The 21,827-nt window shown below is 41.7% G+C and overlaps 1 protein-coding gene across 1 annotated transcript in view; it reads left to right on the forward strand.

The window, feature by feature from the left end:
• Window positions 1–21,827, forward strand: part of mms22l (MMS22-like, DNA repair protein) — a 165,263-nt gene that overhangs the window by 120,202 nt on the left and 23,234 nt on the right. Inside the window, exons 19-20 of the mRNA XM_072554897.1 lie at window positions 634–793; window positions 14,502–14,671. Coding sequence (XP_072410998.1) covers window positions 634–793; window positions 14,502–14,671 — 330 coding nt within the window. The remainder of the gene's footprint in view (window positions 1–633; window positions 794–14,501; window positions 14,672–21,827) is intronic.

Genomic DNA, 21,827 nt, shown 5'->3' on the forward strand with positions numbered 1-21,827 from the left:
TAGATTGGTTGCCTACTTTGATACCACTTCTATTACAACTTGAAGTGGGTTGCAGTCAAGTTTGAGAATAATAATAAAAAAGGCCTTCTCAGCTTCTTTCAACTCATGCATCTTTTTTTTTGTTAAATCTCCCTCTTCTTTTTCAGATATAGCTATTCAGGAAATCAAAAAGGGGCTGTTGAAAAGTGTGAATATGTTAACACCTCTGTTTGTTTTCTGCTGAAGAGTGGTTTCATTAAAATCTAAGAGCAGATTGATGCTTCACATTTTGGAACTTTGTGCTGGGGAAATCATATTGTGAATAAAAGTACAATAACATAAAAATGTGCGATGTTCTTATAGATGTTCTAAGTGATGGAGTTTCCTTTCTTCACTTTTTCCAGATTCAGCAGCTTATTTTACAAATGGTGTTCAATGAGAATGAGTATATTGTACTAAAAACCATTTCTATAACCTTTTATTTAAGAAAATTGCATAGATATCATAACAACAGCTCAATTCTTGAACGGTGTCAATTTACAAAATCAAATTGCTTTTATCCCATTTTTCTGTGTTTTATAAAGAGCCATTGTTTTATAATTGTAATTAAATCATATTTTTAAGACATACAGACTCCTGATTTTTTTTTTGCAGGCCATTGGGAAGGCTTACTCTAAATTACAAACTCTAGGGGACAAGTCGGCCTTGGTCTCAAAGGCCCTGGATTATGTCGGTGACATAGTGAAGTACACCAAACCATATTTAGCTAACAAAGGACCACCTGAAGGTCTGCATTTGATGTACTGGACCGTTGGTAAGTGCCTTGTCCTTTCAGACTGTGTTTGTGACAGAAATATATATAAATTGCAACGTGGAACTGGATCATTTGGCTAATTAGTACATTTTGCTGTTGTTATTCTCCCTCCACAGAAGCAGTAGTCCCAATGCTATGGGCCGCCCCACCTCTTCCAACATCCATTTATTAACTAGTTCATTAGTTCTTTTCTGTTTTGTTCTGATCATTAGATGTGAGGAAGGGTCACTGGACTCTCAAAGTTAACTCTGATTTCCAACATCCGCAGTCATTTCGGTTTCTATTACTTTACCTTTTCCATCAAATATTTTTCAAACCTTTCCTGGCGCCATCTCTGCTTCAATTACTATCTCCAGCAATGTGTTTTCTAACTTTAGCACCCTTTGTGAAATTCAGCGTTTTTTTTGTTCTAAGTCTTAATTCACATCTGAGGTGTTGGGAAACCAAGTTTTAAGTCTAAAGGGAATTACTTACTCTTTTAAAGTTGTCTATAATACTGAGCATCACCTCTGCATTAGCATGAAGTGAACACACTGTAGTGACTTAATAGTGACCTTTCAACTCACCATGACATAAACGAAAAGGAAAATTAACGTGGTTCCTCTCTGTTAGATCTGTCAAATATCAAATTTAAGTATATATTCTTTTGACAAAAGAAAACCATTTAAAGTAAAACTAATGTGACATGATTGGGATGGTAAGACAACTCATATATTTCTGGGTGGCATAGTGGCTCATTGGTTAGCACTGCTGCCTCACAGCACCAGGGTCCTAGGTTCAATTCCAGCCTTGGGCGACTGTCTGTGTGGAGTTTGCACATTCTCCTCGTGTCTGCGTGGGTTTCCTCCGGGTGCTCCGGTTTTCTCTCACAGTCCAAAGATGTGCAGGTCAGGTGAATTGGCCAGGCTAAATTGCCCATAGTGTTAGGTTCATTAGTCAGAGGGAAATGGGTCTGGGTGGGTTACTCTTTGGAGGGTCGGTGTGGACTGGTTGGGCCAAAGGGCCTGTTTCCACACTGTAGAGAATCTAATCTAATCGTACTGTCACCACAGTGTTGTCATTTGTAATCTAGTGGAACATATAAGCATCATATCAGCTTTAAGGAGGAAAAGAAAATCATGGGTCACAACTCATTCTTTACTTCAAAGGTTTTGTGTTAATGTTACTTTTTTTTCTATGGGTAGAATTAAAAAGGGTAGTGAATCTTTACTGAATATTTTGAGTTGAATTTGAACCACACACCGGGCTGACATTAGTCTCACCAGCAAGCTGGGAGAGCCAGCAAGAGGAACTTAGTGACTCCTTTCATAAAACCTGACAAATTAAGAGCCAATCAGGCATGGAATTGGGCAGTGGCAGGTCTTCTGTGGAATCAAGGAAGGACCGTATGTGGTGGAAATGTTGCCCCCTGTCAGCTGCCAGTCAGAGAGAGATGGGTAGCCATACATGTAGCATCGAGTAGTTGCCAGTAATTCACCCACTTGGGTGTTGAGGAACCGTGGCCACTGGTGAGTGGTGAGTAGAATGATGGTCTTAATTTGGGGATTGTGAGGGTGGGGTACTGTGTCACTGGAAAGGGTAAGTGAGCCTCCATTCCTGATGTTCGGTCCCTTGATCAGGCACTAAGTGCCTTTGAACGAGGGACACCCTCACCACTACTCGTGTGTTTTTCCACGTGCTGCCAGCATCTTTGTCTTAAATTGGTTATACCTTAAATTATTTTCCTCTGGTTCTTGAGCCTTCCCCTAAATGGGAACTGTTTATCGCTACCCACTCTATTTACATCCCTCATCATTGTAAACCCCTCTGTAAAATCTCTTAACTTTCTTCTCCAAAGAGAGCAGTTCATGTTTCTCTGATCCATCTAGGGAACTGACTGTTCCTAATTTCTGAAGCCATTCTGGTGAAACTTTTCTGCATCCTCCTTGAAAGCCTCCATATCTGTCTTAGAATTTGGACTCCGAATTGGACACTAATAGCTCCACATGAGCTCAAGGCAGTCCTTTTACACTGGTTTGTAACAAACTGTACTCTGAGCTTAATTTTACAGGGTGCCTTTCGCCCCCTCACGCTATAAGGTCAAGGGGGGGACAAGCTACAATCCCAATGGCTGCCATTGACATTAATTACTTTAGGATGGGACGTCTGCCCCTTTCTTGGGAGAAAGACCCAATTTATAGTGCAGCTGCTAATTGGTTGACCCATAGCTCTATAGTCCCAACGTTCAATGTACCCCCCCCCCCCCCCCCCCCAATAGCAGCAGAGAGATGCAATAACAGATTGGACAGCTGATCTTGGAAAGGTGCAGCTGTAACAGAGTTATTATAGGTAACTTCGACTTCCCCAACATTGACTGGAAGCTCCTTTGTGCAAATGGTCTGGATTGAGTTGATTATATCAGGTGTGTCCAGGAAAGACTCCTGACTCAATATGTAGATTGACTGACTAGGGGGAGGCCATATTGAAATTGGTGCTAGGCAACGAGCCTGGCCAGGTGTCAGATCTCTCGATGGGAGAGCATCTCGGTGACAGTGACCACAACTGCCTCACCTTTACCATAGCCATGGAGAGGGATAGAAACAGTATGTGAAGGCTTTTCATTGTGGGAGGAGAAATTATACTGCTATTAAACAGGAGCTGTGGAATATAAATTGGGAACAATCATTCTATGGGAAATGCACAACTGAAATGTGGAGGCTGTTTAAGGAGCACTTGTTGTGAGTGTTGGATAACTTTGTCCCTCTGAAAAAGGCAAGGAATAGTAAGGTGTAGGAGCCTTGGATGGCAAGAGAAGAGGAGCTTCTCGTCAAGAAGAAGAAGGAAGCTTAGAGCAGCACGGTGGCTCAGTGGTTAGCACTGCTGCCTCACAGCACCAAGGTCCCAGGTTTAATTCCAGCCTTGAGTGACTGCCTGTGTGGAGTTTGCATATTCTCCCCGTGTCTGCGTGGGTTTCCTCCGGGTGCTCCGGTTTCCTCCCACAGTCCAAAGATGTGCAGGTCAGGTGAATTGGTCAGCTAAATTGCCCGTAGTGTTAGGTGCATTAGTCAGAGGGAGATGGATCTGGGTGGGTTACTCTTTGGAGGGTCGGTCTGGACTTGTTGGGCCGAAGGGCCTGTTCCCACACTGTAGGGAATCTAATCTAATCATCTACTTAAGGTTGAGGAAACAAGGATCTGGCGCAGCTTTAGAGGATTACAGGGTAGCTAGGAAAGATCTCAAAGATAGACTGAGGAGAATTAGGAGGGGGCACAAAGAAACTTTGGCGGGAAGGATTAGAGAAATCCCAAAGGTGTTCTACACTTACATGAAGAATAAGAGAATGATCAGACAGAGGGTAGGGCCGATCAGGGATAGTGGAGGGAACTTGTGCCTGGAGCCTGAAGAGGTAGGGGAGGCCCTAAGTGAGTTTTTTGCTTCAGTATTCACTAGAGAGAGGGACTTTGTTGATAGTGAGAACACTGTGGACCAGATTAATAGGCTTGAACAGATTGATATTAAGGAACTGGATGTGCTGGAAGTTCTGGGAACCATCAAGATAGATAAGTCCCCAGGGCTGCACCGGATGTATCCAAGGTTACTACAGGAAGTGAGTAATGAGATATCTGCGCCTCTGGCGATGATCTTTGCATCCTCACTCTCCACGGGAGTAGTACCGGCTGATTGAAGGGAGGCGAATGTTGTTCCTCTGTTCAAGAAAGGGAAAAAGGACATCCCTGGGAATTATAGATCAGTCAGTCTTACATCTGTGCTAAGCTAGGTACTGGAAAGGATTCTGAGTGATAGGATTAATGACTATTTGGAAAACATAATTTGATTAAAGATAGTCAGCATGGCTTTGTGAGGGGCAGGTCATGCCTCATAAGCCTTAGAGTTTTTTGAGGATGTGAAGAGACAAGTTGACGAAGGTCAAGCAATGGATGTGGTGTATATGGATTTCAGTAAGACATTTGTAAGGTTCCCCATGGTAGGCTCACTTAAAAAGTTAGGAGATATGGGATCCAGGGAAATGTGGCTGTCTGGATATAGAATTGACTGGCTAAAAGAAGACAGAGAGTGGTAGTGGATGGAAAGCATTCTGCCTGGAGATGGGTGACAGGACTCTTGACAGCAGAATCTTGGATCTTAGATCCCTCAAATTTGCCACCCAAGTTGTAGGGTTGTTAAGAAGGCGTATGGTGTTTTAGCTATCATTAACAGGGGCATTGACTTTAAGAGCCACGAAGTTTTGCTGCAGCTCTATAAAACCCGGGTGAGACCACACTTGGAATAGGGTTGCCTCATTATTAGAAAATATGTAGATGTTTTAGAGAGGGTGCAGAGGAGATTTACCAGGATACTGCCTGGCTTGGATGGCTTGTCTTATGAAGAGATATTGAGGGAGCTAGGACATTTTACACTGGAGGGACGAAGGAAGGGAGGTGACTTGATAGAGGTGTACAAAGTAATAAGCATAGATAGAGTAAGTAGCCAGAGACCTTTCCCCAGAGCAGAAATGGCTGTCAGGAGGGGTCATAATTTTAAGGTGATTGGAGGAAGTTTTGGGGGAGATGTCAGAGGCAGGTTCTTTATGCAGAGAGTAGTGGGTGTGTGGAATGCACTGCCAGCGGTGGTAGTAGAGCCAGTGACATTAGGGACGTTTAAGTGACTGTTGAACAAGCACATGGACAGCAGTAAATTGAAGGATGTGTAGGTTAGATTGATCTTAGATTAGGATAAATGTTCAGCACAACATTGTGTGCCACACGGCCTGTACTGTGCTGTACTGTTCTATTCCACACGAAAGCTGTGGCCTTTGCTGAGTCGACAGGCAGTCCCACCACGACTTGGAGCCCAGCTCAGTCCAAGGTCTTGGCAAAACCTGACAGAGGTGGGGATCGAATTCAAGAATTAAAAGGGAAGAATATCTGGGAAGAGCACTTCCAATGTGCCCGGGCTCTTGCAGAGGATGACACTAGCCTGCACAGCTAAATCAAGCACCTACCATTGTGCAGTGCAGAGTGTCGTCAGGTGTGACAGGAAGAGCATCCCACATTTTAATAAAAACCATCTCTTGACCTATTGCAGACACAATACAGGCTGCCTGCATTCTGAAACACCAACAAAAGCCTTCTCCATGCCTTTAACTATGGTGAAGTCCCACAATAAGTACAAGAGAAAAGCCTGAAATCTTTGCAAGAGTCGCATGGTATCTTCTGCTTGGTTTGTTTCTCCCTTCGCCTTGCATCTTCCACTTTCTGCATTTCCCACTGCTCTCCTTGCCTCTCTCTGTATCCCCCTTTCGTCTCTCAGTATCCCCCTTTCCTCTCTCTGTCCCCTTCTCCTCTCTGCGTCTCCCTTTCCTCTGTCTGTATCCCCCTTTCCTCTCTCTGTATCCCCCTTTCCTCTCTGTATTCCCCTTTCCTCTCACTGTATCCCCCTTTCCTCTCTCTCTATCCCCCTTTCCTCTCTCTCTATCCCCCTTTCCTCGCTCTATATCCCCCTTTTCTTTCTCTGTCCCCCTCTCCTCTCTCTGTCTCCCTTTCCTCTCTCTATTCCCCCTTTCCTTTCTCTGTCCCCCTTTCCTCTCTCTGTTCCCCTTTCCTCTCTCTGTCTCCCTTTCCTCTCTCTATTCCCCCTTTCCTCGCTCTGTCCCCCTTTCCTCTCTCTGTCCTCCTTATGAAACAAAGTATGATGTTAAAGTAAAGTTGGGTTGAGGACGTATTCACATCTGCAGTGTCTTAAGAACATGAATTCAGTTGATGAGGTATCACGTGGTTGAAATCCTTAAATTCACAAAGCATCTTGGTATTGATAAATTTCTTAATAGTTTAATTGCATTTGTGTGAATTAAATAAATTGTTTCAATTTATGAAAGAATGTTAACTTAACAGGAAACTGACTATCTACCTGAGTGAAAACAGGGTGGAGTGTTCTTAATACCACTGCTACAGTCCTACAAAGGGCTATTATGATTTGAAGAGATTTTCCACAATTACACACTGTGTACTGTGGGATATTGTATCACGTGAGCAGAACAAAGGTCTGTAGCACATAGATCATGTCAACTAATATAAGTGACTTTGCTTAATCGAGTTCATGATGTCTATGAAATAAATGTCACCTTTGGCAGCATTCCACTGTGATCATGCATTTGTTGTTAAAAGTGCTTTGTTATAGGTCGAGACCTTTTAGCTCCAAAATGAGAATAGAGATCTGAATAAGTAGCTAAGCTGAAGGAGGTAAAAGTATCAGCTGTGGCAAAAAACACATTCCTTTGTTCAAAGAAAAAGAAGCCTCACTTACCTTGTACTGGCCATGACTCAAATACATTTAATTGGTTTATTTATAACTTTAAGTATTCTGTCTTATTTTCAAGCTACTTAATTGATAATGGTCTGCCTTTGTTTATTAAAATATGTTTTCATGACATATATTTTGTTTCAAGACATGAAAACCTTCAAGCTGCATTAATTGATGTGTGATAAAATGGTCAAATGTCTTTTACTGGATTGAATTTGAATGCTCATGTCTTTTGGTCCTTTCTAGCTTTGTCATACAATTAGAGATGTAATTGAAATATTATTGTTTTGCACATTCACAACCAGATGGCACTGAGGAAAACTAGGTTGAATCTGGCCATAATTAATGTATAACTGGCCATAAGTAACGTACAACAAGTTCCACTAAGATTAGAACAATTGGACCTATTTGCTTACAAGTTAAGTAGCTTATTTATAATAAAATATATAGCCAATAAAAGCAGAGTTCCATTCATCTGAATATGGTAATTAACAGCGCAAAATCAGCATTGAGCACGGTTAGCAGCATTACCCCTAGTTTTGTACTAAATGATGAGGTACAAGTGCTCACCACTGATGCTCACAAAGGTCGAGTAATTTCTATGATAAGAATTTTCTCTTCCCCAATGTCAGTTTGAATTCAGCACTAAGTTAAAGCAGTTCCAACTTGTCCAATAAGGATGATGGCATCATATAGGGTAAGCAGTCAATCACTTTGAAGTGTTCCCACTATCAATGGTAACAGGCAATGATTGTCCTTCCCTTTTTTTGAATATTATAGAGAGGAAAATAAATGTTTAGACATGCATGGAATGGAGGTAGAAGCAAAATCCATTGTGTATATATTATTTTGAAGATGAGTTTTTTAAATCAGAAATTTGACATTCCTCAGATTTGAAACTGATTTTTCATGGTCACATAAAGTTTCCAGCATCAATTATGACTCTACTTTTTAGAAGCCTAATTTTTAAAAAAATTTGATTGGGCGGGATGTGGGGATCATTGGAAAAGTGGGCGTTAGTTACCCATTGCTTAGTGCTTTTGAAAATATGGTATTAGCCAGGTTCTTGAAGCATGGCAGTCCATGTGATGTTAATACATTCAAGTATTTTTAAGAAGAAAGTTGCAGGATTTTAACGCAATAGTGAAGGAATGACATGTGTAGCTTGGAGGAAACTTGCAGGTTATGGTATGCCATGGAGCTGCGACACTTCTTGTTCTAAGCAGATGAGGACTTGGATTTGGAAGCAACCAATATTGTTCAAGTTTTACTGTTTGTGGTCAGAAGCATTGTGAATGGCACTGAATACACTTTGGAAACATCAGCAAACATCCCCAGTCTAGCCTTGTGCTGGTGGCAGTCAACAGGAGATTGTTGGGCCTAGGACAAAATCTTAAGGAGCTCCAGTAGTAATGTCCCTAATGATGATTGCCTTAATCCAACAAGGGGTCACTTTTGAAGCAGCTATTTACAGCGAGACTGTTAATATAAGAATGCAAGCTTTTGTCAATTCATTGTTTTCTACTTGATTGAAATCTGTGGGGTGTTCTATGGAGCATGTTAAGAAGAAACAAGTGCTAACTGCAACTTCTGGATTTCTACATATGACTCTATGATCAGACATGCAGCAACTCCAGAACTTGCTGTCAGCTTCAGAGGAATGAAGAGAGCAAGTGCTGACTTTTTAACTAGCGTTAAACTTCTGTAAAATGTAGGCCAATGCAGGTAGGTACAACAGAATTACATACATTTCAGAATCTGATACTAAGTTACATGCAAGTCAATTTAGAATGAAAGGACGAGTTCAGTTCATGTACAGGCTATGGTCACCATGAAGGCACCATTTTCTGAACCTCGCCCCTCACCTGAGGTGTGGTAACTACCAGTCATCTTTCTCTTAGACCTATGGTCCTCAGGGACTCTGGTTGTTTTCACATTCAGTGCTTGTTCACTTTGCTATGTAAATTACCTGGGCGCTAATGGCTGTTGATGCATTATTACCACATTGCTATTCTTTACTCATTGTATAATACATCATATATTCAGGCAATGCAAGAACTCCATCCTGTTCTCCCAATTCCTCTACCTCCGCAGCATCTGCTTGAATGAGGAGACATTCAACTCCCATGCATCCCAGATGTCCACCATTTGAACAACGTATTTTTCTCCCCTCTGTCATCTGGACAGCCTTCCACAGCACTGTCTCCATTGCCCATTCCACTACTCTTAACACCCTGTTCTAAATGCAATAAAGACAGGATCCCCCTTGCCCTCACCTAACACCCCACCAGTCTCCGCATCCAACAAATCATGCTCTAATTGGAGGACCCCACCACCAAGAACACCTTCCTTTCCCCTCTGCAATCCTCTCTGCCTTCTGCAAGGATCGTTCCCTTTGCCAAACCTCGATTCATGCCACTCGTCCTCCCAGGTACCTTCCCCTGCAACCATTAAAGATGCAAAACCTGCAAGCACACTACCCCCCTCATCTCCATCCAGGGTCCCAAACAGTCCTTCCAGGTGAGACAGAGGTTCACCTGCCTCTCCTCCAAAATAGTTTAACTGTATTAGGTGCTCTCGGTATGGTGTTCCCTACATCGGGGAAACCAAACGCAAACTAAGGGAAAGTTGCACTGAGCATCTCAGTCAGGCCCACAGGGGCTGACCTACCCACCCAGTCCCTGCCTATTTTAATTCCTCTTCCCACTCCCTTTCCGACATGACTATCCTTGGCCTCCTCCGTTGCCACAGTGAGTCAGACCTCAAATTCGAGGAACACTGCATCATCTTCTGCCTGGGCAGTCTACAGCCTGGAGGACTCGGCATTGAGTTTTCCAATTTCAAATAATCTCCCTTCTTATCACCTGTCTCCTTTTTCTGCCCATCCCCCTCCCTTCCATTCCTCCCATTGACCAACCAGGCCATGCCCCCTACCTTTGCTCACCTATCCCCACCTCACCATCACCCTGCCCCCCCCACCCCTTTACCTGCAGCTCCCCTTACACCGGCCCCCAGTCCTGAGGAAGGGTTACACCTGAAATGTTGTCTTCTCCACCTCCTGATGCTGCCTGGCTTGCTGTGTTCTTCCAGCCTCCTGTTTGTCTCCCTTGGAATCCAGCATCTGCAGTTTTTTGTCTCTAAATAAGGCTCAATCAGCATTCAGTTTGCAGTGTACCTTAAACTTGGCCTGGAAGTGCTGGACATTGTGTATTTGCTGTACAAAAGGCTGATTAGGCTTTCAAAACCATGTACATTATAGTCCTGTTACATGTTGTTCAGACCCATCTGAATCAGGTGCAGGAGGGAGCCCAGTTTGTTTGTGGTGATTGAATGTGGCTCTGCTTTGTCCCAATATTTGACACTTTCAGTTGTATTTTTGGGCACAAACCCAAAGTTGTTTATATATGCATCCATTCAGTTGCTTCAGGGTGGAACTTGATACAGTTAGTTTCTAAAAGTACAGCACATCCAGTATATCAGCCTTGATCATATTAAATGGTGGTGTAGGCTGGACAGACTAAATGACATACTCCTGTTTCTGATATTCTGATATCAGTTAGTATGAACCATCTCTATGTAGGTCTCTCTCTGTTTTTAAAGTTGGAAAAGGTAGAGTGAATTTATAGGATGCTGTCACAGGCTATGTCACGATCAGAGGAATTGGGAATGCACTGAACACACTGGAATCATCAGCAAATATCCCCATTTCTAGTCTGGAGGGTCTAGGACGATACCTTAAGGAGTTCCAGCAGTAATGTTCTGAGGCTTAGGTGATTGTCTTCATGGTACACAGTGTTACCTTTTAATAAGTAGTCTTAACCGTGAGACTAATAGGATAAGAAGGCAGAACAAATTTATTTGTCAGTTATGATTTGGATGTGAACGTAGGAGGTATAGTTAGGAAGTTTGCAGATGACATCAACATTGAAGGTGTATGGACAGCAAAGAAGGTTACCTCAGAGTACAATGGGTTCTTGATCCAATGGGCCAAAGAGTGGCAGATGGAGTTTAATTTAGATAAATGTGGATTTTGGAAAGGCAAATCAGGACACACTTCATGGGGAGTGTTGCTGAACAAAGAGACCTTGAAGTGCAGGTTCATAGTTTCTTGAAAGTGGAGTTGCAGGTGGATAGGATAGTGAAGTAGGTGTTTGGTATGCTTCTCTTTAATGTTCAGTGCATTGAGTACAGGAGTTGGGAGGTCATGTTGCGGCTGTACAGGACATTGGTTAGGCCACTTTTGGAATACTGCATGCAGTTCTGATCTCACTGCTATAGGAAGGATGTTGTGAAACTTGAAAAGGGTCAGAAAAGATTTACAAGGATGTTGCCAGGGTTGGAGGGTTTGAGCTATAGGGAGAGGCTGAATAGGCTGGGGCTGTTTCCCCTGTAGTGTTGGAGGCTGAGGCCTTATCAACATTTATAAAGTCATGAGGGGCATGAATAGGGTAAATATACAAGGTCTTTTCCCTGGGGTCGGGGAGTCCAGAACTAGAGGTGAGAACGGAAAGATTTAAAAGGGACCTAAGGGGCAATTTTTCACACAGAGGGTGATGTGTGTATGGAATGAGCTGCCAGAGGAAGTATTGGAGTCTGGTACAATTACAACATTTATTTGGCATCTGGATGGTATACGAATAGGAAGGGTTTAGAGGGATATGGGCCAAATGCTGGCAAATGGAACTAGATTAATTCAGGATATCTGGTTCGTATGAATGATCGGACCGAAGGGTCTGTTTCCTTGCTGTACATCTCTATGACTCTAAGTTATCAAACAGTTAGAACTCTCCTCTATGTCATTAAACCTGGAGCTGTGCAAAGACCTACTACTCAAGAGAATAAAGTTTTGGAGGGAACAGTTAAATAATTGTACATATTCTTGAAAACTAACCTCGAAGCTAATTGGATCTCTGAAATCCTTAGACATTCCAGGGGTGTTATGTTGAGCTTCTTCAAAATACATAAAGCTTTTAAATAATGATTAAAAGTAACTTGCAAATCTCAACTTGCAGTGTACAACTACACCGTGCAGGCAAATCTTGCGTTTATTTGTTCAGTCTATTTCGTTCATCTGTTTTTTCTGGAAAACACACAAACCAAAAAGGCCAAAGAAAGAAAATGGAGAAAAGGATTGCAGTTATACTGTGTCTTTCATAACCAGCAGATGCTCCAAAGTGTTTTCCAATCAGCAAAGCATTTTTGGAATGTTGTAATGGAGCCAATTTGTGCACAGCAGTCTCCCACAGTCAGTGATATGATAATGAGAAGTTAATCTGTTTTTGTGACATTGGTTGATGGATAAATATTGATTTGGGATTATCACCTCTGCTCCTTTAAAGGTAGTGGCATGGGATCTTTTACATCCCAGCAGATGGAGTCTTCATTTAATGCAGCCTCTCTGGTCCCTCTGACAGTGCAGCCCTCCTATTGTACTGCTCTGAAGTGCCAACATAATTTTTTTGCACACATGATTTGGAGATGCCGGTGTTGTGCTGGGTGTACAAAAACTGCATGAATTAATGTAAGACTCTGTTAACTCACTTTTTAGATTAGAATCAGTCTAAACATTATGGCACAGACGACAGAACACAGGGGGCTAACACCTTCCACATCTTAACATCTTATCTGGGCTGACGCCAATTGTTAAAGTTAACCTGAGAATGTAACTTTTAAAAAAGGTTTTGTGATTTACATATGAAAGAAGTGAAACTAACATGGTCATTCTAACAGATAAGAGACATAACAAACAAGCAAGGTATTTTTCAATGTATAATTTCAGTTACATCACACTGCAGACTTTTGCTATAAATTCTGTGTCTTATAATTGTGTAGTCCACAACCACCTGATGAAGGAGCAGTGCTCCGAAAGCTAGTGCTTCCAATTAAACCTGTTGGACTATAACCTGGTGTGGAGTGATTTTTAACTTTTTGCACTCAAGTTCTGTAACTTGAACCCACAATCTCCTGACTCAAAGGTGAGTGTGCTACCGAAAAAGCCTTGGCTATGCTTTCACCATTTTTATTGAATGAATGAGACCATGTAATTCATAAATCCAAATGTACCTCCTTCGTAACTGAAAAGTTATTTGACCCATTTCATGCTGTTGGATTCTGACGTTGGAAGTGAACGATACACTTTAATTCCTTCCTTCAAAGCCACCTGAATCAATTCCATTGGTGTTTGCAGCCTTTTGAATAAAATAATGCACACAGTGCTGTAGAAAAGCAATAAATTGGGTAGTAGGCCGGGCGCCACAGCTTGATATGGCTATAGTTTTTAAAACAACAATGCACCCCTCCCTAGTAATAAAATGTAAGATGTAATAATGATATATGATAATATTTAATTAGTAGTGTGACTTTTGTGGCTGAATGATGGAAGTTTTTCTAGAATTATGAAACAATGGGCCTGGGTAATTAGAAACAGACTGTTACCAAGTGTCAAGAGTCTGCAATGGTGAGCTACGGATACAAAATTAAATTCCTTAGGATAGAGGGTAAGAGAAATTATTTATGTCAGAAGTTGCAAGGTTTGGGACTTTGCTTCTAGGGTTGGTAGTTAAGACTGGGGCAAGTCAGCATTCAAGATTTCATCAGTCTGCATAGGAGTCTGGGTTCACAGACAGGAAAAAATCTTTCAGAAGGTCTCTGCTTTAATGTGTGGCATTCTCTTCCACCAAATTTCAGAGACTAGGTCATTGAATTATTTACACAAAACTAAGTTAAGGTAGACAAGGATGTCAAGAATTATGGGGTGTGGACAGGTATGTGACAGTGAGGCGACAATCAGATCAGCTATGATCTTACTGCATGGCAGAGCAGGCTGTCGTGAGAGTCTTGGGTAAGAGTGAGTGGAGCATTCTTTTTCTGTTCCATCTGCTTCATCCTGGTTAAAAAAAATGTAAATACCAGTCCAAGAGCTAATGGGAGTGGGCAGGCAACTGAGTTGAAGTGAAGACCAGCCATGATCATATTGAATGCTAAAGCAGGCTCAAGGATCAATACGATCTGCTCCTACTTCTGGTGTTCTTCTACAGATGGGATAAAAACAAAGGGAAAAATGATAAATGTTGTCATACGCTCTATGGGCTGAATGGCCTGTTTCTTTATTGTGACTTCTGTGTATTTAACAAGACTCTACTCACTGTGCAAATGATGTTGATGCAACTGTTGGAGAGCAGTTTATCATAACTGTGACCCTCAGTAAAGGTTCACTCCTAATATTGGATCTTCCTGAATAAAACAGATCTGAACTGAAAAAAACTATTGTGTAAAAGATTATAGGAATTGAAACATGTATTATCATTTTAAAAGTATTGCTTTGCAATGAATTAAAACATGTAATCGTTAGGAATTATAAGAAATTAAATAACATGCTTTAATCCTGCTAAGAATGTCCTAAATTGTATTATTTTGACTTTATACATAGGTTGCATTGTGAAGTATTGGCCATTGATATTGTCCACTTCAAAAGCTCAGCAGCTCTTGTTCCGCATCATTGATTGTCTGCTGTTGCCACATACAGTCTTCCAACAGAACAAAGAATTACCCACAGCAATGCTGTCTGCCATCCGAGATAACTTGTCTTTGTATCTCCAGGTGAGCACTGTCACTGTCATACTGCCGTTAGCTTTGGAATATCCTGAGGTTTTTTCTCTTCCCCTACTTCCCCACCCCTAGAAATGTTCATCTAATATTTTTGTTTCTATTTCCTGTATGGTTTCTGAATGTTATTTATTTTGTTCAAATCTCAATGTCCTTTATGTTATTTAGCAGTGAGTGATCTGGATGGATCCTTCATCCAGTGGTTAAATCTGTTGTGAGAAAGTAACTGAAAAGTTATTTATCCCATTTCATGCTGTTGGATTCTGACGTTGGAAGTGAAAGATGCACTTTAATTCCTTTCTTCAAAGCCACCTGAATCAATTCCATTGGTGTTTGCAGCCTTTTGAATAAAATAATGCACACAGTGCTGTAGAAAAGCAATAAATTGGGTAGTAGGCCAGACGCCACAGTTTGATATGGCTATCATACGATGCTGAATCAGCTTCAGGACAAAAGCTCCAAAGTCTATGGTGCTAAGTATTCGAACAGCTTGTAGTACCAATATTCTAGCTAATCATCATATTGCAATGAACTCTAACATTATGGAGTACCATGATTTGTTTTTCCATTCTGGCTTATACAATTTATTTTGGCAGATCAGCAAGAACTCTTGTTAATACAAAGAAAGCAAGCATAAACTGAGGAGAACAAGAATATATATTTTTAAATATTGCAGATAAAAGGTTGCAATCTAAGACTTATTTTTTGTAAGTTCATGTGAATGCATTCAATTGCAATGTGATTTGTGTTTTTCATAACATAATCCTCTAGCAATACTCAAGTTTGATTACTTATATCAGCACTCATTGTACATCTTTTGATCTTGAAACTGTGACAGAACCACATTTCTGTGGCATGAATGTTACTGTGATAGATGGTTTTGGAAAGTTGAGTTGTACAGTAGATTACAAGAGTGACTATGAGTAATGATTATAATCCCATTAATTAGGAAAATGCCACAAGACTCTTACAAGCAATAGACCTTTCTCTTTGGGTAAATCAGTGAGGTGACTGAAATTCTGATTGACTTTTAAAATGGGAAAGGAAGTGGAAGGGAATTATTCCAATGAATGTTGCCAAGATGAGAAGAAAGATCTTTTGTTAGTAATGAACTGGATGGAACTGGATGCATAGAGCATCAGGATAAAAATGAACATATCGTGATGAAACAAGATTTTCAACTCATCTTCAGCAAAACATTTGAGTGGATGATCCATGTCTGTCTCCTCCTGGGGTTCCCAACATCACAGATGCCAATATTTGGCTAATTTATTTCACTCCATGTGATAGCAAGAAATGCTTGGAGGAACTGGATACTGCAAAGGCTGTGGACCCTGATAAGGTCCAGAACTAACAACACCCAAGTCAAACTGTTTCAGTATAATGCAACACTGGCATCTATTTGACAATGTGGAAAATTTGTTTGGACAGCGATTTCATGCATGGGGTGGTGGGGTTGATTGGTTGGTGCAGGTCCATCCATCAGAGCTCTACCTGCATTTCCACCAATGTCATTTATTGTATCCTTTGCTCTACACTGGGGAGACTGGACGCCTTCTCACAGAGCACTTCAGGGAACATCTCCTGGACACCCGCACCAATCAACCCCACTGTCCCGTGGTCGAACATTTCAACTCCCCCTCCCACTCTGCCGAGGACATGCAGGTCCTGGGCCTCCTCCATCGCCACTCCCTCACCAACCGAAGCCTGGAGGAAGAACACCTCATCTTCCGCATTGGGACCCTTCAACCCCAGGGCGTCAGTATGGACTTCACTAGTTCCTCATTTCCCCTCCCCCCACCTTACCCCAGTTCCAACCTTCTAGCTCAGCACCGTCCCCATGACCTGTCCTACCTGACAATCTTCTTTCCCACTTATCCACTCCACTCTCCTCTCCGACCTATCACCTTCACCCCCACTTCCATCCCCTCTCAGCTACCTTCTCCCCAGCATTTATCTCTCCACCCCCTAGGCTCCCAGCCTCATTTCTGATTAAGGGCTCCCGCCCGAAACGTCAATTCTCCTGCTCCTTGGATGCTGCCTGACCTGCTGTGATTTTCCAGCACCACACACTCTCGAATGTGGAAAATTTGCCAGGTATATTGATAGAAAAAGCTGGACAACTCCAACCTGGCTAATTAGCACTCCATCACTTAACTCAATTATCAGCAGAGTGATACAAGGTTGTATTGCTCAGCAATAACCTGCTCACTGATGCTTCGTTTGGGTTCCACCAGGGCCTTCAGGTTCTGAACTCTTTAGAACCTGGACCAAACATGAAAAAGAATTGAACTCAAGAGATGAGGTGACAATGACTGCAAGAATCTTTTGATCAGTGTGGCATCAAGAAATCCTAGCCAAACTGAAGTCAATGGAAATCAATGGGAAAGTGCTGCACTAGTTTGAGCCATACTTAACCTGGCACAAATGAAGATGGCTGTGGTTGGAAGTCATCTCAGTCAAGGGCATTGCTGCAGGAGTTCCTAAGGGTTGTGTCCTAGGCCTAACCATCTTCAGCTTCTTTATCAGTGACCTTCACCTCCTCAAAACTCTGAATGGAGGATGGTTGCTGATGGCTGCACAAATTTCAGCACCATTCATGATTCTTCAGACACTAAAACAGTTATGCCCAGATGGACAAGATTCGGGCTTTGGCTGATATATAGCAAGTAGCATTCATGCCAAACACGTGCCATGCAATGACCCTCTCCAACAAGAGAAAATCTAACCATTCACCCTTGATATTCGGTTGCATTACCATTGTTGAATCCTCCACTTTGAGCATCCTGGGGCTGGGTGGTAGTGCTGCAGGGTGAGCGGGTTTGGCCAAAAACTGGCCTGCATCAGCCAGATGAATACTGTGGCTACAAGAGCAAATCAGGGAAGTTTGGCAGCAAGCACATGGTCTCCCGACTCCCTAAAGCCTGTGCCATCCACAAAGCGCATGTCACAGGACTCTTCATTTGTCAGGTTCTCAAGACATTTGGCACCATCCGCAGCAAAGTAGTTTGCTTCATTGGAGTTACATGCACCAGCTTAAGATTCACTCCATCCACGTACAATGTGCAATGCTAAAATTCATTTGTCTTCCTTTGAGTGCGCCTTGCAAATCCTCAACCTCCATCACCTAGAAAGACCCGGGTAGCAGATAAATGGGAATACCAGCACCTATAAGTTTTTCTGTAAGACACATATCATTCTGACTTCAAAGTGTGTGACTATTCTTTCACCTTCTCTTCCTAACAGCACTGAGGGCAAGCCTACTCCCCATGTACTACAGCAGTACAAATAGCTCACTATCCACTTTCTAGGGGGCAGTTGAAGATAGGGAAAATTAATGACCCTGCCAGTAGTAATGCCCATACAAATAAATTTTTACAGACACAGGAATCTCAGCATGAAAAGAGGGCTCAGAGTTGGGATTGTGTAAGTGAGTGTAGATGAGCCTCAATCAGTTCCTGTAGAGGAGTGATGGTTTTAAAAGGGAACTGAACAGAAGTTGAAGATCAGTGTTGATGAACAGTGAATACTGAAGGTTCAGGAATTAGGCAAGAGGGAAGAGTCGTGTTTTAATGGAAAAGTCAGCTTGCAGAATCGGAGGAGAGATGTGTGAAAAATTGAGGGAATGGATCAAAAAATTGTACATTTAATTTTGTCATAATATATAAGGGGTAATCATCATTTAGAATGTCAAGGATAATGCCTCAGCTTAATATATGTTGTCTCAGTTAATTTGTTTTGATTAATCAACTCTACCACCTACAAGGACAGCAGATGCATGGGAATACCACCATCTGCAAGTTCCCCTCCAAGCTACACATTATCCTGACTCAGAACTATGTCAGTATAACTTTACTGCTGGGTCAAGATCCTAGAATGTGATTCCTAATGGTACTGAGCGTGTGCCTATACCTATATACTACAATGGTTCAAGAAGGCATCCACCAACACCTCAAGGATGATTAGGTTGGCAATAAATGTTGAACAAGCAATGATCACACCCTGTTAATGGAAAACTAACTTATTTGTCCAAGATGGTGAATTAAAGCATAAATATGCAGATTTGAAGCTCTTTGAATGTAAGGGAGCTATTAAACTGCATAATACAAAAGGTGTAGAACTTGAAAGAATTTATTAGCTTGCCCTTTTTCAAATTGCTGAATATCTATGGGGTTTTCAAAAAGGCAAAAGATTGTCTGTCTGTTTTCTGGAAAATGAATTTGACTGAAATTTCTGAAGTGTTTCTAAACCAGACACTTACGTAGTTGGTAAGATAAAGCAAAGAAAATGAACTGCATATTAAAAATTAATTATTAAATGTGTAGCTAATATCAAGTAATTTTACAGTAGTTAGCTTGTTATAGTTCATGTCTTTGTGCTATTTTAGAACCATTATTTGTTCAATTGCTGTTTAATACATTTATTAGATAGTTAAGCCATAAAACATTGTCCTTTATGGTGTTATTCTACCACTTTCAAATGATAAAGTTGATCTTTCAATGGCTCACGATAGACCCAACAGTTAACGTGCATTTCAAATTTAAAAAAAAGAAAATTAAATTGTTTCTCTGCGCTTGTTACAGAATGTTTCTGGTAATCAGGGCAAGTGAAAACACGAGTAATCGAATGAGGACATAGAACAGTATGAATCACTGAAGGAAACAACATTATCCAGAAGGAGGAAAGTAAAAGAAGCCCAAATAATAATGGGGATGGGTGGCAGAGGTAGCTGCAATAATGGCCTGAATAGTTAAAATAACAATTTGTTAACTGTTTACACTTGGGATGAAAGATGGGGAAAGTTGGTGAGAGAACAGATGGAATATCTTTGTCCTCTAGGGTGAGCTGAACAAAGGAGCAAATAAAAAAAAACCTGCAATTTTAAAAAAAATGTTGAAAGGATGTGGCTGTTGCTGGCTTGGTCAGTATTTATAACCAATCCCAAGATGCCCTGAAGAAGTGGTGAGCTGCATTTGTAATCCACTAGAGTCTTTGGTGTGCCAGCACTCTCTCAATGCTATTCAGAATGGAGTTCCATCAGTGATGGTGAAGAAATGTGATTTAATTCCCAGTCAGGCTTCTGTGTGGCTTGAAAGGAAACTTGAAGGAGGTTCCCTTTGCATCTGCTGTGGTAGAGGTCATGAGTTTGAAAGGTACTGTTCAAAGAGGCTTGCTGAGCTACTGTAGTGCATATTATAGATGGTTCATGCAACTGTCACTGTGTATTAGAGGTGAAGGAAGTAAATATCAAAGATGCTAGATGGGATGCTAATCAAGCAGAATGTTTTGCACTGGATGCTGATGTGCTTATTAAATTTTATTGGAGCTGTAAGTGAAGAGTATTCCAATACATTGATAATGATTTGCTGCTCTTGGGGAGTCAGGAGGTGAAAATCTTGACTGTTTTACTTTATGGGAGAGGAGCTGTTTTCATGCATTCATGGAATGTGGGCATCACTGGCCATGGCAGCATTTATTGTCAATCCCAAATTATTCTTGAGAGGGAGATGGTGATCAGTCTATTTGAACCACCGGAGTGTATGTCGTGCAGAAAAGATTTATCAGGATGATACCTGGACTAGAAACCTTAGTTATAAGGAGAGACTGGAGAGGCTGGTACCTTTTTCCCTGGAGCGTAGGAGACTGAGAGTGACCTTTATAAGAGGTCTATAAAATCATGAGAGGCATAGATAAGGGAGATAGCCAACAGTTTTTCCTTATGGTAGGGGAGTCTAAAACTAGAGGGTATAGGGTTACGGTGAGTAGGAAGAGACAGAAAAGGGTCCAGAGAGGCAATTCTTTCACGTGGCGCCTGGAATGGACTGCCGGAGGTAGTGGTGTAGGCGAGTACAATTTTGTCATTTAAGAAACATTTGGCAAGGTACGTGGATGGAAAAGTATGGAGGGACATGGACCATATGCGGGCAAGTGGGACTAGATTAATTTGTGAAAACTGGGCAGCAAAGGCAAGTTGAGGCGAAGGGCCTGTTTCCATGCTGTAAACCTCCATGACTCTGTATTGCAGGCATTTCACACGCCATTATCCATATCTTGGATTAAGCAGCAAACGACATTAGGATTCATGAAGGTATTATTGAAAATCTATAACATGGAACAAATATCAGTTCCCACCTTCCCTTTTGCTCACAAGAAGCCAATAGGGAAGGACTCAGCTCCCTGTTCAGACAATGACATACCTCCAGAGCAGATGAGACTTGAATCTTGGTCTTCTGGTCCACTGTGCCACTAGACCTAAAAGCTCAGCGCTTCAAACAGACATGTTCCAGAGAGATGTTTAAAACAAATGGGACTTAACTGAGACCTGAGTTCTGAAGAAGAGTCACTGCCTTTAATCATACAGTCATAGAGATGTGTAGCATGGAAACAGACCCTTCAGTCCAACCCGTCCATGCTGACCAGCTATCCTAAATTAATCTAGTCCCATTTGTCAGTATTTGGCCCAAGTCCCTCTAACTCTTCCTATTCATATACCTGTCCAAATGCCTTTTAAATGTTGCAATTGTACCAGCTTCCTCCACTTCCTCTGGCAGCTTGTTCCATATGTGCATCATCATCTGCACGAAAAGGTTACCCCTTAGGTCCCTTTTAAACCTTTTCCCTCTTAACTTAAACCACTGCCCTCTAGTTTTGGACTCCCCCACCCCGGATAAAAGACCCTATCGATGTCCTTCATGATTATATAAATCTCTATAATGACATCCCTCAGCCTTCAACGCTCTGGAGAAAATAGCCACAGCTTCTCCCTATAGCTCAAACCTTCCAACCCTGTCAACATCCTTGTAAATCTTTGCTGAACACTTTGAAGTTTTGCAACATCCTTCCTATATCAAGGAGACCAGAATTGAATACAGTATTTCAAAAGTGGCCAAACAATGTCCTGTACAGCCACAACATATACTCAGTGAAATTGTGTCATTGAAGAAATATTTGCATAGGAACATGAATGGGATAGATGTGGAGGGATATGGACCAAACACAAGGAAATGGTATGAGATTAATTGTGAAAAGTGAGTAGCGTGGACAGGTTGGGCTGAAGGGCCTGTGTCCATGCTGTAAAGCTCTATGACACCATGAGAGGGGTACAAAATAATGAGAGGAATAGATAGAGTCAATAGCCAGAGACTTTTCC

The sequence above is a fragment of the Chiloscyllium punctatum genome, chromosome 3 (assembly GCF_047496795.1).
Source record: "Chiloscyllium punctatum isolate Juve2018m chromosome 3, sChiPun1.3, whole genome shotgun sequence".
In the NCBI taxonomy this organism is placed as follows: Eukaryota; Metazoa; Chordata; class Chondrichthyes; order Orectolobiformes; family Hemiscylliidae; genus Chiloscyllium; species Chiloscyllium punctatum.